This window comes from Atractosteus spatula, chromosome 1, assembly GCF_055471065.1.
Source record: "Atractosteus spatula isolate fAtrSpa1 chromosome 1, fAtrSpa1.hap1, whole genome shotgun sequence".
NCBI classification, from domain to species: Eukaryota; Metazoa; Chordata; class Actinopteri; order Semionotiformes; family Lepisosteidae; genus Atractosteus; species Atractosteus spatula.
The window spans coordinates 2,210,183-2,225,476 of NC_142706.1; the positions used below are offsets into that span (position 1 = coordinate 2,210,183).

The 15,294-nt window shown below is 39.7% G+C and overlaps 1 protein-coding gene across 1 annotated transcript in view; it reads left to right on the forward strand.

The window, feature by feature from the left end:
- The window catches only part of zdhhc2 (zDHHC palmitoyltransferase 2), a 29,337-nt gene extending 14,777 nt beyond the window's left edge, over positions 1-14,560 (forward strand). Inside the window, exons 8-13 of the mRNA XM_088920037.1 lie at positions 358-490; positions 5,967-6,093; positions 7,449-7,547; positions 8,621-8,736; positions 9,865-9,934; positions 11,650-14,560. Coding sequence (XP_088776163.1) covers positions 358-490; positions 5,967-6,093; positions 7,449-7,547; positions 8,621-8,736; positions 9,865-9,905 — 516 coding nt within the window. The 3' untranslated portion in view covers positions 9,906-9,934; positions 11,650-14,560. The remainder of the gene's footprint in view (positions 1-357; positions 491-5,966; positions 6,094-7,448; positions 7,548-8,620; positions 8,737-9,864; positions 9,935-11,649) is intronic.
- The last annotated feature ends 734 nt before the right edge of the window (positions 14,561-15,294 follow it).

The following is a 15,294-nucleotide window of genomic DNA, read 5'->3' on the forward strand; positions in this document are numbered from 1 at the left end:
CTAGGCTTGCTAAATATCCTGGCATCTGTCTGTAGAAAATAGACTTAGATAAACTAGAACATAGACACAAATATTTCACTGCTCTATAATCGCTTTGTATTGGTGTTTACATTCCAGATAATCAAGCTGTGATTATTCACAGTAGTCTTAGAATACAGCATGGTTTTTAAAAGTACTGATCATTCATACCATGCACATGCATGAAGCATCCAGAAAAACAATCCAATATTAGTTCTTACCTCATTCTTCTGATCATTGCCGATCATTGATCATGCCAGAATGAATAACCCCTCTGTCCTGACTCTTGCAATCTCTGTCTGTTCCTGATCTGCGTGTTGTTTGCATGTGCCTTCCCAGAATGGTCTTCCTGACACCCAGGCCAAATTCCACATCATGTTTCTGTTCTTCGCTGCTACCATGTTCTCTGTAAGCCTGTCCTCGCTGTTCGGGTACCACTGCTGGCTGGTCAGTAAGAACAGATCGACTCTAGGTAAGGCGTTTTCTGCAGTAACATGTCATTCCTGCATTGTCCTTTTAGGATTATTAATATTTATTAATACAACATTGAGAGGTTAAGGTATGAGGTTTTGAAATTGCAGATTTGGAAGGGTAAAGGGTAGGGTTCTACTGTCCTAGTAATTCTGAAGGGGGAGTAAACACAGTGCACACGTATATATCCGTATCCATGAGCTCCTCAACAACTCAGTCTTAGGCATGAGTGTGGGGATCAGGCCATGCATTAATCACAATTAAATTAAAGCATGATCGTGTTACACGCTTACATATAAGCACTGCTATTATGTTCTCATATTGTGTTTTACTTTTTTACTCTCTGTTTTTATTTCTTCTAGAGGAAACAGGTAAATGGTGATCTTCATAAATTTTATCCAAAATTAAACCCGGAGATCTGTATCTTGATGTACAAAAAGTAGCCTATCAGCTTCATGAATTCGTACAGAAGGCTACAATGTTAGTGACAAGGAACACCTGACAAAATGTCATCAGATTTGATGAGTAAATGTGATGGATCAGCTGCTACAGCAATTCATATTGGCTGCTCATATCCAGTTTTTCTTGAGTCATGTATATTTTATCATGTATATGTGTAATTTATCCTGAGTTGTTATCATCAGGGTTTTGAAAAGTCAGATCAGTGTGTTAAGTTTTCTGAATGACAAACCTGACTTCTCACTCAAACTAATCTGTGATATTATTAATCACAATAATAATAATTACAGAAAACGATGGTGGAGGCTTTGAGTAAATTTCTAATGCTCATCATAAATATGGAGCTGTGGTAGCTCAGACGATAAGGGCGTTTAGCTCCTGACCGGAAGGTCCCGGGTTCGATCCCAGGTAGGGGCAAGCGATGGCTCTAATCTGGTGACCCTCCTGTTCATTTTGACTCTGTGGTTACTTAGAACATTTAGATGATAATAATTGATCAAAATGTACTTAATTGTGAAATCTTCTAAATTGCTCCTATGAAATTTAATCACCTTGGGTGAATCATGTTTATTAATTATCACTTGAGGTTTCATCATATTTCTTTTTATAGACCCATTGTCACATCGGCTTTGTGCAATCCAAACCAGGTGGAAATCGCTGTTTCCTCCTCAGTACTCAAGAATATTAAAAAAAGCATGTATTACTTTTCCTTTGGCCTTTAATTAAATAAAGGTCTTCACTTGGTTTAATTGCTGTAAAAAGAAAAGACAGATGCTGAAAGAATGGGTCTCTGTCGCTGTCCTGACCTATTTCATTAGTGTCAGGAACCATAACATTAATGTCACTTCCACAGAGAGTAATGATTATCCTTTCAGGTTTCCTCTTCTCCAAATCCTTCTTTGTCATATTAAGCATTTTCAGTAGTTTCTTAAAATGCATGAAACAAAATTAGAATTATAGATGGTTTCTGATTTCTAGCATTGTGAAACAAAAAGGGCTATTTAATAGTCATAATCTCATAATTTGTCACAACCATTTTTTATATATACTGTATATATTCATATTTATCCAATAAGAGCTGCTGAAGATAACATGTGCAGGATTTATTTTTCTGCTAGTAAGTGAAAGTGGCATTTAAAAAATTGCTTATTTAATTTACGTAAGTTTTACTTTCTGATTCCCAGAACTGGGTGTGTCGGCTTTACAGCAACCACGACTGTGTCTCTGCACATAAAGCACAAATCTGGAAAGCACAGCCTGGGTGGGGGTGTGTGTGGAACAGGGAGTAGCCATTATCCGTACATGCTGTCTTGTGTGCAGCTGTGCATCATCGATCGTGGCATGCTTACTCGTCAAGATGCAGGCTTTGCTTTAGCTTGTTTTCCAGGGAGCGGATTATCTAGGTGGGGTGTTAGAATGTCAAGCAAGGGGCACAGCGGTATAAACAGGCTTAAAAATGGCTTGTTAATGAGTATTTGAATGCAGCAGCTTAGAAGAGAGGCATTCATTGCCCCGTACATCAGCAGAGGATGTACAGTATAATCTCCACATGGGCTAGTGATCTTTCCGGCCTGTTTACTATAGTATGTATTAAACAAATGCCATTATCTGCTCCTTGTATTGTCTGTGTGTACAATAATATTTTAATTAGCTGGATTTTACACTCAAATAACAAGCTCTCACCATGGTTCCAAAATATTCATGCAATTGATATCTTTTTCTGTTAGCATTTGGCACAGTGGATGCTAAGTACAGCTTTTAATCCTGCAGGAGCCACAGTTAAAGACAACGTTACAAACAAGTGCAAGCTTTTCACAAAGATCGCACACCTTTCTTCACAGACGTGAGCATCAATTACACTGAATTCAGAGCATTCACACTTGAATGGATATAGTAGCTAAGCAGTTCACATTGTTCTCCTAATGCTGCCTGGCACCCAACATATCAGATGGGGAAACAGCAAAGAAGATTAAATCCGAGAACATTTTAGAAAAATGTATCTAGTTGTTTATGTATCTTCTTCTTTCAATTTTTTCTTTCATATTATTTACATCCTGGTCTAAAGTTTACTAAAGATTAATAAGATTTACTTAATGAGGGTAACTTTGCCCTTACATGCTTGACGTGAGTCAAATACTGTTCAATCTGACAGCATGTTTCCTTGAACAGACAAGATTATGAGCCAACCAGATTGAGTTGTTTTATATCCTCAAAGGCTTAACAAGACCAGCCCAGTGGACTTCTTCAGAACCAGTAAAGAAATACACGCCAGAGACTTTGGGACATTTTAAGTGAAGAACTGAAGGAATGTTTTCTTACACAGATTTTTAATGTCCCAGACTATCTATCCTTACAGCATTTTCAAGAGAACTTCAAAAGAATAGAAAGATTTATCTTGATCTAAAAATAAAGAAGAGAAGCACAAATTAATTAAATAAATGAAAATGTTCCTAGCTGCACAGTGCGAGGCAGGAGAAAAAGCAGCTCTTGAGTTAAAGAAACACTAGTTGCTGAGAACACATGTCAGAATTGTCACTGCTTCAGTTCTGCTGTAAGTTATTTGGGGTTAAGAATGTTGTTGGTAAAACTGTAAGCCCCATTATACTAAGAGATCTGATTAGCTGAACACAGTGGTCCTTTGACTTTTCCATTTCAGTGATTTTTTTTAAAATTCACAAGAAAAGCATTGCAAGGGCAAATTTAAACAGCAACAAATAACATATTTGTACCTTGCTGCGGAAATGATGTGGTTTAAATGTTTGTTTTTGTGTACTCTGTTTCATTCTGTAAACAGGCCACGGATACAAAACCACAACAATCTTTAAAACAATTTTTCGTTTATATCACATCTGTCCCACAAACTAGAAAAAATCATGTTTTAGGTCTGGGTATTTTTCATAGCCACTGTTCTGTGTGGGATTGCCACCAATATAAAATATCAAAACATATTCATTATTTCTTTGTGAAAAAATAGAAAACTATTCCATCTAAAATACAATTGGAAAATGTTTTTACATACTTTACATCAAAGATAGTAGGGACTTTGATGTGATTTTCATACATTACAAAGTGCTTTGAGATAAGAACTTTTGAAGAGTGTGTATGTTTATTAATCTAGTAGTACTGTATTTGCAGCAATCGGTAATTGGCTTGGTGTGTTTGCAGGTCTTTTTCTTTCAGTGGTACAAGTAATATGTACCAGGAATAGAGCAGAGTAGTTTATTGCCATATGTGCACTAACATTGGAATTCTTGATCACGGTGATCTCTCAGGACATACACAGTATAACAAACAACACCACACAATGTAGACAACAGGAACAATAAAGATGATGTGGAGAAATAAATATGTAGTAGTGATACCAAAAAAAACATGGTAGACCATTCAAAAGTGCATAGTGCAATGTATATTAAGGCACTGTAGTTAGCTGTTGAGGATGCGTACTGCTGTGGGGTAGAAGCTGTTCTTGAGACTAGTGGTCCTTGGTTTAACAGTGTGGTACTGCTTGCCAGAGCGCAGGGGGGAGAACAGTTTGTGGCCGGGATGGTTGGGATCCTGAATGATAGATTGGGCTTTATTGTGACAGCGGATGGTGTGGATCTCACCGAAAGATGGTAAAATATTACCATCATCCATTACCGTATTACCAATTTTCTTCAGAAGGGTAGAGGGTGGTGAAACTAAGGAGGTCAGAGCTCAAGAGGCCGGGTTTGCGATGATGAAAGTGCACCCAGAGGTTGCTGGTAGAGACAGGGGATACGGACATCAAAGAGGGGATTGAAGAGGAAGATTCGGGCAGCATCAGTGCCAAGGATTAAACAAGCTTTGGGAAGAGAAGAGAGGACCCAGGGAGTAAGGTGAAGAGAGAGAACAGTGCAGGGACCCAGGACAGAGCCATGGGGAACCCCAGTGAAGAGAAAGTGCAGAAGCAGATATCTTTCACCGTCGACCCGGACTTGCACTCACCACAGGCTGTGGACCGGTACATTCAGGCTGTGCTGCCACACGGGCAGCCGCCACTGCCGATCCGTAGGGTCACCTGGACCTGGGGAGGAATATCATCTCCGTTTTCACGGCAGCTCCTCCCCCTTTTCAGGCACACGTGGGTCACCACCAGGGGGATCCACTTACTGTAACTCAGTCGCCCTGGGGTGCGATCTGTCTGGAGCGATTCACCTGTAGCTGGGAGAAACGGTTTTACGCAGTAAAACCAAGAGTGCTTTCTTCTAGCTCTCCCACAATCTGTAGAAAAAATAAAAAACAATCTAACCATTACGACATTTACTGCTTTTTAACTTTTATTAACAAGCTCTTTGTGAAATGTAATAAGCATATTCTCATATAGACATAAATATATTCTCCTAGTTTTTTTAAATCCTTGGATTACTTATTCAGAATGACTTGTCAATGAAGCTGTCAGAGTGTGCCTGCATTCATTCAGGCTTGTTATTCGCCTGGTGCCTGTTTGCACCAGATGGTTTTTCATAATGATGATTGTGGAACCTGTCTGTTCTCTGTGTGACAGAAACAAGACAGCTGGTGTGCATTTATAAAATAGACTCAAAGGTCTACAAAAATATTAGCTCCTAATTCACTCATATGGGAAACTTTATTACACAACGTTAACAGTGGACATCAGTTGGTTTTCTCAAAGTATCATCTGTCCTGTTGTTCATTTGCATATACAGTATGGTGCCATGTTACTGCATTTCTTTGTCCTCTAATGTTGCCAATAATGTTATAAAAACAGCAATCCACTCATTTTTGTTGTTTCTCATTAACTGTAATTTACAATTACGTTTTTTTCAGTTGTCAGTGAAAATGAAAACATACCAACAGTTTTTGAGATGTTGTTTCACAAGCTTGTCACAGTGTATGGGGATTTAACTAGATGTCAGGAGGCCCTCCGTTTTTTTTTTCACTTTTTATTAGCGCTGCTGTCTAGGACATCAGCTTTATTTTCCTCGTGTTGTGATGTTTGTGACCCATTTCCTTCCTGTGTTTTTCGGGACTTGAAGAAGCGTTCAGAGCGCCAGCCTTCCGCCACGGGGCTGACAAGAATGGATTCAGCCTGGGGCTCAGCAAGAACTTTCGCCAGGTGTTTGGGGATGAAAAGCAATACTGGTTCCTGCCCGTCTTTTCAAGGTTTGCAATTCACGTGTCTCAGTTTTCAAGAACAAAACTCAAAAATGGAGGTGGAGGACGTAAAACGTTCCTGAAGGGGGAATGCAGTTCATGCAATTCAGGAAGCACTGAAGGCTGTGTCTAGCTTCCTGCACGCAGCACGGATCCTGTCAAGCCAAAGTAGATAATAAAGACCCCCTCGATCTTGGAAACAGCTGAATATGATGAACATGAAGGAGGGCTTTTTAAAGTTAAGTCTGGACATTGTGATCTTGCTGTGCAATCACATTTACCTCCTCCTACCGAGCACGTCAGATGCTTCTGCATTACCTGATTAATTAATATGCAAACTGTGCTTAATTGAAGGTCTGCACACAGAGGTGATGGTCAGATTGACCCTGACCATTAATGGAGTTTTTAATAGAAGTTTGGGAGGGATGAAGGCAATCATGGTCTTCATCACCTTCTTCTCCCCTGTCTCCCCTGCAAGTACCGTAGTTCGCCTCTCCTCCCCCCTGCCCCCCTCCTCCTGTGCAGCCGACTCTTGGCTCACTCCTCCCTCTGCACGAGGTCCCAGCTGGGGGGCTGGTTGAGCGCCAAGCGGTAAAGCCAGAACTTCTCTTTGGCACATTTTCTTATTATATTGTATTGTTATTCCTTATGCATTAGTTTTAAAGCCTTCAGTCCAGCCAGCTTGTAAAGTCAACCTCACATTATTTAGGGGAGGAGGGCAGTAGCAGAAGGGCATTGATGTAACACGGTTAATGTGGTCGCCGCTGTAAATGTAATGAATTAAGAATTAAGTCCGCTTGCTAAAGTATAATAGAGATAGTTTTCCCTATTCAGATGATGTAACACTGATTTAAAAGTTCAGTCTACTTTTTACTTAAAAGTGAAATAATAATATGCTATTAAGAAATGCGTAAAATGATTAAATAAACGATAAACAAAAAATCACCATGGTTACACTACCTCTTTTTTAACAAGTATGATACTATAAAATGTTAATATATTACAGATGTCATCTATAAGGCTGTTGCAACATTCAGGCACGTGATATTAATTGCTAATGAAACTAGTATTATCAACTATGCTATTGGATTCAAAATGTAACATTAAAAGTTGTTAATAATTGAAAGATCTCATAAATGATCTTTGATACTGTATGTACATACATGTATATATGAATATACAATGTATATTTACCTATTATGTATTCAGATTGTATCTGCATTAGGGCAGAATTGCGTGTCAGTCCGAGAGCACTGTCATTTCTCTGAAGTCAGCGTTGAGTAAATTGGATTTTCCTCAAAGCCTCCGTCAGTGGAGGGATGAATGAATGACTCTAGTTTTCCTCTTTGTAAATTCGCACACAGCCTGGGTGACGGTTGCTCCTTCCCGACCTGCCTTGTCAACCAGGATCCAGAGCAGCCAGCAACACCCGCCGGACACAATCCTTTAGTGAAGAAGTGCGAGTGAGTGTTTGTTGTTCGAGCCCTGACTACTTTGTAGTTCGAATTGCAGTGAGTCTTTGTTGTTCGAGCCCTGACTGATTCGTGGTTTGAGTTGCAGTGAGGTTTTGTGTTCGAGCTCTGACTACTTCGTGGTTCGAGCTGCATTGAATCTGTGTTCGAGCCCTGATTCGTGGTGCGAGTTGCACTGAATCTTTGTGTTCGAGCCCTGACTGATGCGTGGTGCGAGTTGCACTGAATCTTTGTGTTTGAGCCCTGACTGATTTGTGGTTCAAGTTGCACTGAATCTTTGTGTTCGAGCCCTGACTGATTCGTGGTGCGAGTTACACTGAATCTTTGTGTTCGAGTCCTGACTGATTCGTGGTTCGAGTTGCACTGAATCTTTGTGTTCGAGCCCTGACTACTTCGTGGTTCGAGCTGCATTGAATCTGTGTTCGAGCCCTGATTCGTGGTTTGAGTTGCATTGAATCTTTGTGTTCGAGCCCTGACTGATTTGTGGTTTGAGCTGCACTGAATCTTTGTATTCAAGCCCTGACTGATTTGTGGTTCGAGTTGCACTGAATCTTTGTATTCAAGCCCTGACTGATTCGTGGTTCGAGTTGCAGTGAGTCTTTGTGTTCGAGCCCTGACTACTTCGTGGTTCAAGTTGCAATGTTAATCATAGCAACTGACATCAACAACTGACATTTATCATAAGGTTGAAACATAAAACTGATTTACTGTTTAAATTGCAATAATTATTCATGGCACAAGGTAGTTAGGAAAGGTGTTTGTTAACAGGTTCTGTTAGGAAGTGGTTATTTTTGCCAAATGGTAAGTTTTGATTAATAATTAGGAGGTGATTCAGAGTTAATTTATTGGTGTAGGTTTGTCAGTGAAGACTTTATTACTGTATATTTATTTTATGCAGTTATAATTCTATCTTTTGAGGGGTGCAATGTTTCATTAACCTTTTTTCAAAGGTAAAATGAATCTTACAGGACAGACTCCTGAGAGAGTTTTCTGTCCTCCTAATTTATGCAATTTAAGAAACAAAAGCTGGATGCTGTATAAGGATGTTGCTGTGTGGTTTGCAGTGCCGGGGAGACTCACCAGTTCCCTGCCAAGACTTTGAGAGACTCCCAGAGCCGCCTGCTCAACACCGGCCAGTCCTGGACCGAGAGTGAGGGCGGCGATGACAAGGACAAACTTGGTAAGAGACACACAGTAGTGGGACTGAGCTTTAAAGGGGCAGTTAGGACCTAACCGAAAGCAAACAAACAAGATGTGCAACTGCAGGTGAGGAGTTTACCTTGTGGTGGGAGTTTAATTCAATCGCAGCGAGACTGAAGTCAAGGAAACATGACCTTATTGTGTCACCTGCTAGCACTGTCTCAGCATGTGTCCAGCGGCCTGCTGTTGCACTGTGCCACACTACCAGCCTCTCCCAACTGGCAGGGCTGTAAAATGCTGTGTTTTATAACACGTTCTATTCCGACAGTGCTCTAAAGTTACAAGAAACAGAGGCATTAAAATGATATTTTCACTTGTGTAAGGGAGCATTGCTAAACTTGCTAAACTTGATGAACTTTGGTTTCTGTAAACAGTTACAATAACAAGTTCTGAAAACAGATGGTTCAGCCACAACTTAATGCATCATTTGGCACTTACTGTAGAACAGCCCAAAATCTGGTAACACAGAGTACTGTCATAAGTTCTCCATAAACACTACACGACATGATAAAGCAATGTGCTTCAACCACTTAAACGACATTACAGGCACAAGATTATTTGTATGAGTTCATAACGATTTCAGCAGAAAGCTAAGGTAGGAACTCTTAGAAGAGTCTGAGCACAACACGTAGAGAGGAGTCAGGTGAAAATGATGAAAGACACCACTTAAGAGCTGACAAGACATTCTGCAGATGCAGCTAAATAGCAATTTCTCTGGTACTGTATATTTAGGTGGAATTATATTTTGCTTAAACATTGACATAAAATAAAAAATAGTCAGACAGTACGTAGTCGAGGTCTACTAAAATTCTAGGTCTTTTTTCTTTTTAATCTTCTGAAAGCATCAGACTAATTTTTTCCACATGTAAGAAAACAATTAATAATTCCCCTTTTTTATTTTAAGTATCATGAGAAGTTAAAGCAAACGTTTGATGTTTTTACAATATTTAATCATATATATTTGTTACAGTACATCAGCTCGTTTCTGCATGGCAGGTTGTAGAAACTGAACAAATTCTCTCTGAGTCTATCCATGCATGTTGTCTGATCACTCCCCAAAACCATTATGGATTCATACTATAGATGTCTTACTTTTTGTCTTATCCAGGCATGAGCAACCCAGCGATGACCATGGAAAATGAAACCTAGGATGAATTTTCATCTACATGGAAATGAAGGTTAGCAGCATCACTGTTTATTATGAAATCATTGACCCTTTATCTGTTTTGTTCTTTTTTTTATTGGTTCGAATAGCATCTTTGTTGTAGGTGCATACTTTGTTCTTGTTTTATATTGATTTGTTTAAAATGTGATATAATCCAAGATGCTTTTGCTAATCTGGTGTCCATCTCATCTTGAGTAGTCATGCAGTCACTATCACCCTCCCATTAGAGACTGAACCATCACCTAGAGGCAGAGAGTGTAATACACAAATCCTGCACCATCACATTCAAGGGTTGGCTTAGCTGGGAGATATTCTAACACAATCCTCATGGTACAGAATCCCAGCAAGGGCTTGGTAAAAAGACAGGTTGCATGAGATGGGGCTAACTGCATGTGCTCCCAGCACACTGAGCTGGCTGACACTAATTAATGTTAAGTAATGTTGACATTAATTAAGACGAATTAATGACAGGCTGTGTGGTGGAAATAAAACAATACTGAAATGAAGAGAGCATCTGAAGAAACTTGACAAACACATAAGCCGTGAGCTGTGCTCTAACATTAAATCATCTTGTCCCGATTTATTGATGTATTATTCTGGACTGGACTCTAGATCAGAGGTGGTGAAAGTAACATTAAACAGGCTGAATCATATTGCCATAACTAAAATAACTAGATTTTATTTATAGTACTTATGTTCAGTAATTAATCTTTTTACTAATTTAAACAATACATTTTAAGATAATTACAATTCCTGTGTATATCAATGCAAGATTTTCTTCTTAAGATGAGATCACTTTATAAGCCACATACAATTTCTTGCATTAGGAATTCATCTTTTCACAGACCCCAGCTTGCTCTCCATGAGACACACAGAGAGAGAAGCTTGGGGTCAGAGTGCAGGGTCAGTAATTTATACAGTGGCCCTGGAGCAGTTGGGGTTAAGAGCCTTGCTCAAGGGCCTAACGGAGTAGGATTCCTCTGCCGGCTGCAGGATTTGAACCGGCAACCTTCCAGTCACAGGGGCAGATCCTTAGCCACAGTGCCACTGCTCCACCCCCATCTTATACCAATCCTATTTAAAAAACAAAACAAAAAAGAACGAGAATGGCACTTTTGTATTACAAAAGGCTCTAACATTGGTTAGAGATACATTTCCCTTTCACTTGTTGGGAATATCAATTTAAATTTTAAATATGCCCGATAGAGCACCCTGTAGTCAAATGTGAAATAAAACTGTAATACAGGCACCACATAGAAAAAGTTCTTCCATCTATTCAGGATTTGTATTAAAGGTATTGCTTGAAATACAATGTGTTTTCACTTTGTGTGAGTGTTTTAAGTGAGTCAATATGACAAAGTGTATTTAGGATTAGAAACTAGTTTGTTGTAGCACAATTAATCATGACAGAATGTCTTCATTTTACAGACCAATTCATTTTTTATTAATTATATTAGAATTAAAATGTAATGAATAAAATCCAAGGATTGAAATTAAATAAATAAAGCTGGAGGCAAACTAATTAAAAAAATAAAACAGATATGTAAATCTTTTTTTTAATCATCAGGAAAAAATTAAACCATTCCGATACTACATGAAAAGTTTCTTGCTCAATGTGACCAGACCAAGCAACGTTGTTTAGACTTTTTTTCTGGACAGACGAAATCTCAGTGAGAGGTTGATCACTGCAGCTGTGTTTGGTTGTCTCCTCTGGTTGATGTCGAACAGGTCCGGCCGATATTGAAGACGGTGCTGGAAGTCTGACTTGGCCCAGAGAGGAGCTTACCTGCCCACTGACCCTCCTGTGCCTGTGTAGCTGTGAGGACATCTGGCATACATTCGGCTGATTTCGTGTCACTGCTCAATACAACATTCATACTGTACTTTCAGGAACATGCTGGGGGCGGGGGCGGGTGGTTCTGGGGGAATTGGGTTGAGGAGGAACCTGGGGAGTCAGGGGTTTTGTAGGTAAAAAGGAGTCAGTTGTGTTCGGCCCAGCAGAACGATGGAGTTTAAGGTTGTCTGGAAACAAAGTCGCATTCCAGTTATTTACAGTATTTAAAAAAAAAAAATTGTGGAAAAAAGCACAGTAAATTGTATAATCATATAACCATCGTCAGCATTTTGCAAATGGATGTGTAAGAACGCTTGTTGTAACTGATTGCCATCGTTCATGCGCAGCCTTTGTGTACGTTCCATGGTACATATAGTTTCTTGCCAAAGGAATTCTTCATAGATGATTTCAATCCTGAAACCTGGAACTGCGGCATGGAGTGACCCCATACGGAAAAAAAATATATTTTAATCATATATGTTCCACTTATTTTTATAGATTTTATATGTGTTGGAATATATATTTTCATAAATTTTAACAGAAAAAAGCATATTAAATTTTCCCCTTTTACCTTACAATTTTATATGACAATGTGCTTCAATTAAATGTGACACAATGAAACAACAATCAAATCAAAGTGCGAAGGAAGTAAAAAAAGTTATGAACAGTTCTTGACCTATCTGGTGCTGAGAGCTTGGTTCACATGAAGTGTTAAGGAAAAGACATTTGTATGTTTCCACGTAACGTGACATAGCTATCCTACATCAGAGTGTCTGCTCACTTAAAGCTTTTTTCCATGAATTTACATAATCGATGTATCAACAATACATAATGTTTGGAGTGTAAACTGTACAATGTTCAAGTGTTTTTATTTGTACTGTCTGGTTTTGTCTATATAGTGTTAGTCTTATATGTGCAGTAACAATGGAAATTCAACTTACAAAAAAACAAAACCGTATATAAACTGAGCTATAACGCATGCTAAATTAGTGCATAGAAAATATATTTCTTTTTCGTATGGGACATGGATAACTAATACTCTAATGGTTATTGCACTTTTTAATGGCACTTTTGAGTATGATTGAAAATATATTAAATATGCAAATTAACAAGATATGAGAAATATAACCGCATGAACTGCTGTGTATGAGGAAAGTATGCACTCTTCTGTATGACTGTGCTTAACTTTTAGGCAGGGTGAGAAAGATCTCGCAGGCTGAGGACATGGTAGGCGCTAAGGAGGCAAACCCAGGAGACTCTTGCATCCTTCTTAGGTTGAGTCACGCTGGTCATGCCAAGAGCCCAGGTAGTGTCTTTGGCCCGCGATGGCGTGAAGTTTCGGGTGAGCATATCCTGCTGAGCAACAGAACTCCAAAACTGAAAACAAAACATTAAAATAAAACACCATGAAGTGGGTAGAACATAAAGACACCACATCGGAGACAGATTGGTGGCATCTCGGCTTGTGTCTGTCCTATACAGCCTATCAGGCCAAAGACGCAAATATCTCTGCACTCCAGAATTTGCATGCTGATGATCAAAATGGAGTTATACATTCTATTATGTGCCTACACTTTTTTTAATTTAATCTAATGTATTTGTTCCTTAATTGTACTCAAAGGTCTTATCCAATAAGCTGAGCACTGTGGTGCCTCCACAGCAGTATTCTTTGGTCATCGAACATCCTGTCTGTCTGTTTTCCCCCTGCGTTATAACACCTGGACGTCTAATGACAGTATTTCTCTTGATGGTCTTGTTTTCCTCCAGTAGTGTCTTCTGTCACCTCCTGTTGTCCAGTAAATATTAAAACCGGAAGGTTGTTTGCTCTTTCTAGTTTTCCTGGAGTATACTTCTCCTGTGAAGTGTGCATGCTGGTGTCACCTGGGCTCATTTAGTGATCCTGTACAGTGTCAAAATCAATGCCACAAGCTCCCTATTTCATGCCTGGGGTATTGTTAAGACCCAGATTGGCAAATCAAAACTAAAGACTGGTATTCTTCTAAAGGCAACCCGAGTTCTGCCTGCAACCATACACTTCCACAGAAGCCAGGGGAGGTTGAATTTCACGCCTGACAAGCTCACTTCCACAGCCGACAGGAGGACAACAGGTTTTGCTGAACGGCATTCACTGACCCGGCAGGAGCAAGACGGGCTGCTGGGGGAAACGAGACCTGTGCTCAAGCCAGAGGAGCAGCAGTCAGAATCGAGAACAGAGCAGTTGTGGGAGCTGGATAAGATCAGACCAGCTACTAGGACCCAAGCAGGATGGCTGGAAGGGCTCCACTTGTTTGTAATCTTTCTGATGGTCCTACAGTGAACCTGCTGGATTATAATTTCCTCATCTCCTCCGCGCATTCCCGAGTGTTAGAAACCCTTCATCAGACAGGTGGCTAGAAGTGTGTGTGGGGGGGGTGGGGGGATGAAAACACTTGAAACATTTGGCACTTTAAAAAAGTGAGATGAAATTGCACTGCAGAGTGTGGGATTTTAACCTTTTTCCCCAAAAAGATTGTATGTCAATGAGGTAGGATATAACCTTTTACAATACAAAAATGGTGAAGATAGAGGGTATTGTTTTCAAAGTGCAGTGTGCTACATCATAGCTTTTGAGAAAAAAGTCCCATGTTTAATTCTGTATGCTTCTAGCACTGATACAATAGATGCATTATGTCTAAATTACCTATTTTTATATTTGATTTGCTGGTGAAATGGAAAATGCTTATTTTAATGAAATGTGAAGGCAGTGTAAGATGTGTATGCCTTGAGAAATAAAGTTCTGCATTCATGTTTTATTTTTAAAAACAGGTCTATTTGTACTTTAAAAAGATAATGGTTTGAAAACACGTGCAGAAAAATTAACATACACAGTACTCTCCTTCATCCAGAATTGAACCCAGGGCCCCGGCGCTGCAAGGCAACAATGCTATCTCCCTTGGAATAATTTTGGAGGGGGTGGGGTTAAGAAAGACTGTGTTCTACGCGTGCTCAGTACTCTTCAGCTGCAACACCAGACCTCTGCGCGAGAACACGGTGGAGCTGTCATGCCAAAAGCTCACACTGCTAGCTGGTGACAGCACTGAGAAGTCACACTGAGATCTGAAATTGACACTTATACATCATATGCTTTACTGTGCCAACGTCTTCAGGCGTCAGTGCAGCACTCAACACTACAGTGAGCAGGAGAGTGACTTAATAATCAAGCTGCTTTGTGTCTAAAGCACTTGGGTCCATCCATGTGTTATGATGGACCATATAATATAACCGTATTAGTAACTGACTACATTTTTATACAGGGGGGGCATTTTAATAGAACAACTCAGTTGAGGTACCTTGCTCAAGGGTGCAACAGTAAGTAATGTCTCACCTGGGATTTGAACCCACAAGCTTCCCGTTACCAGATCAGAATCCTCATGACTGCTCCACGCTGCCATGCTGGTGGTCACAATCTGGACCCCTTCCCAGAACTGAAATGCCTGTTTTATGTGTATTAGTGTACAATTTAGATTTTTTTATAAAGGATGAATCTTTAGGAATCTCAG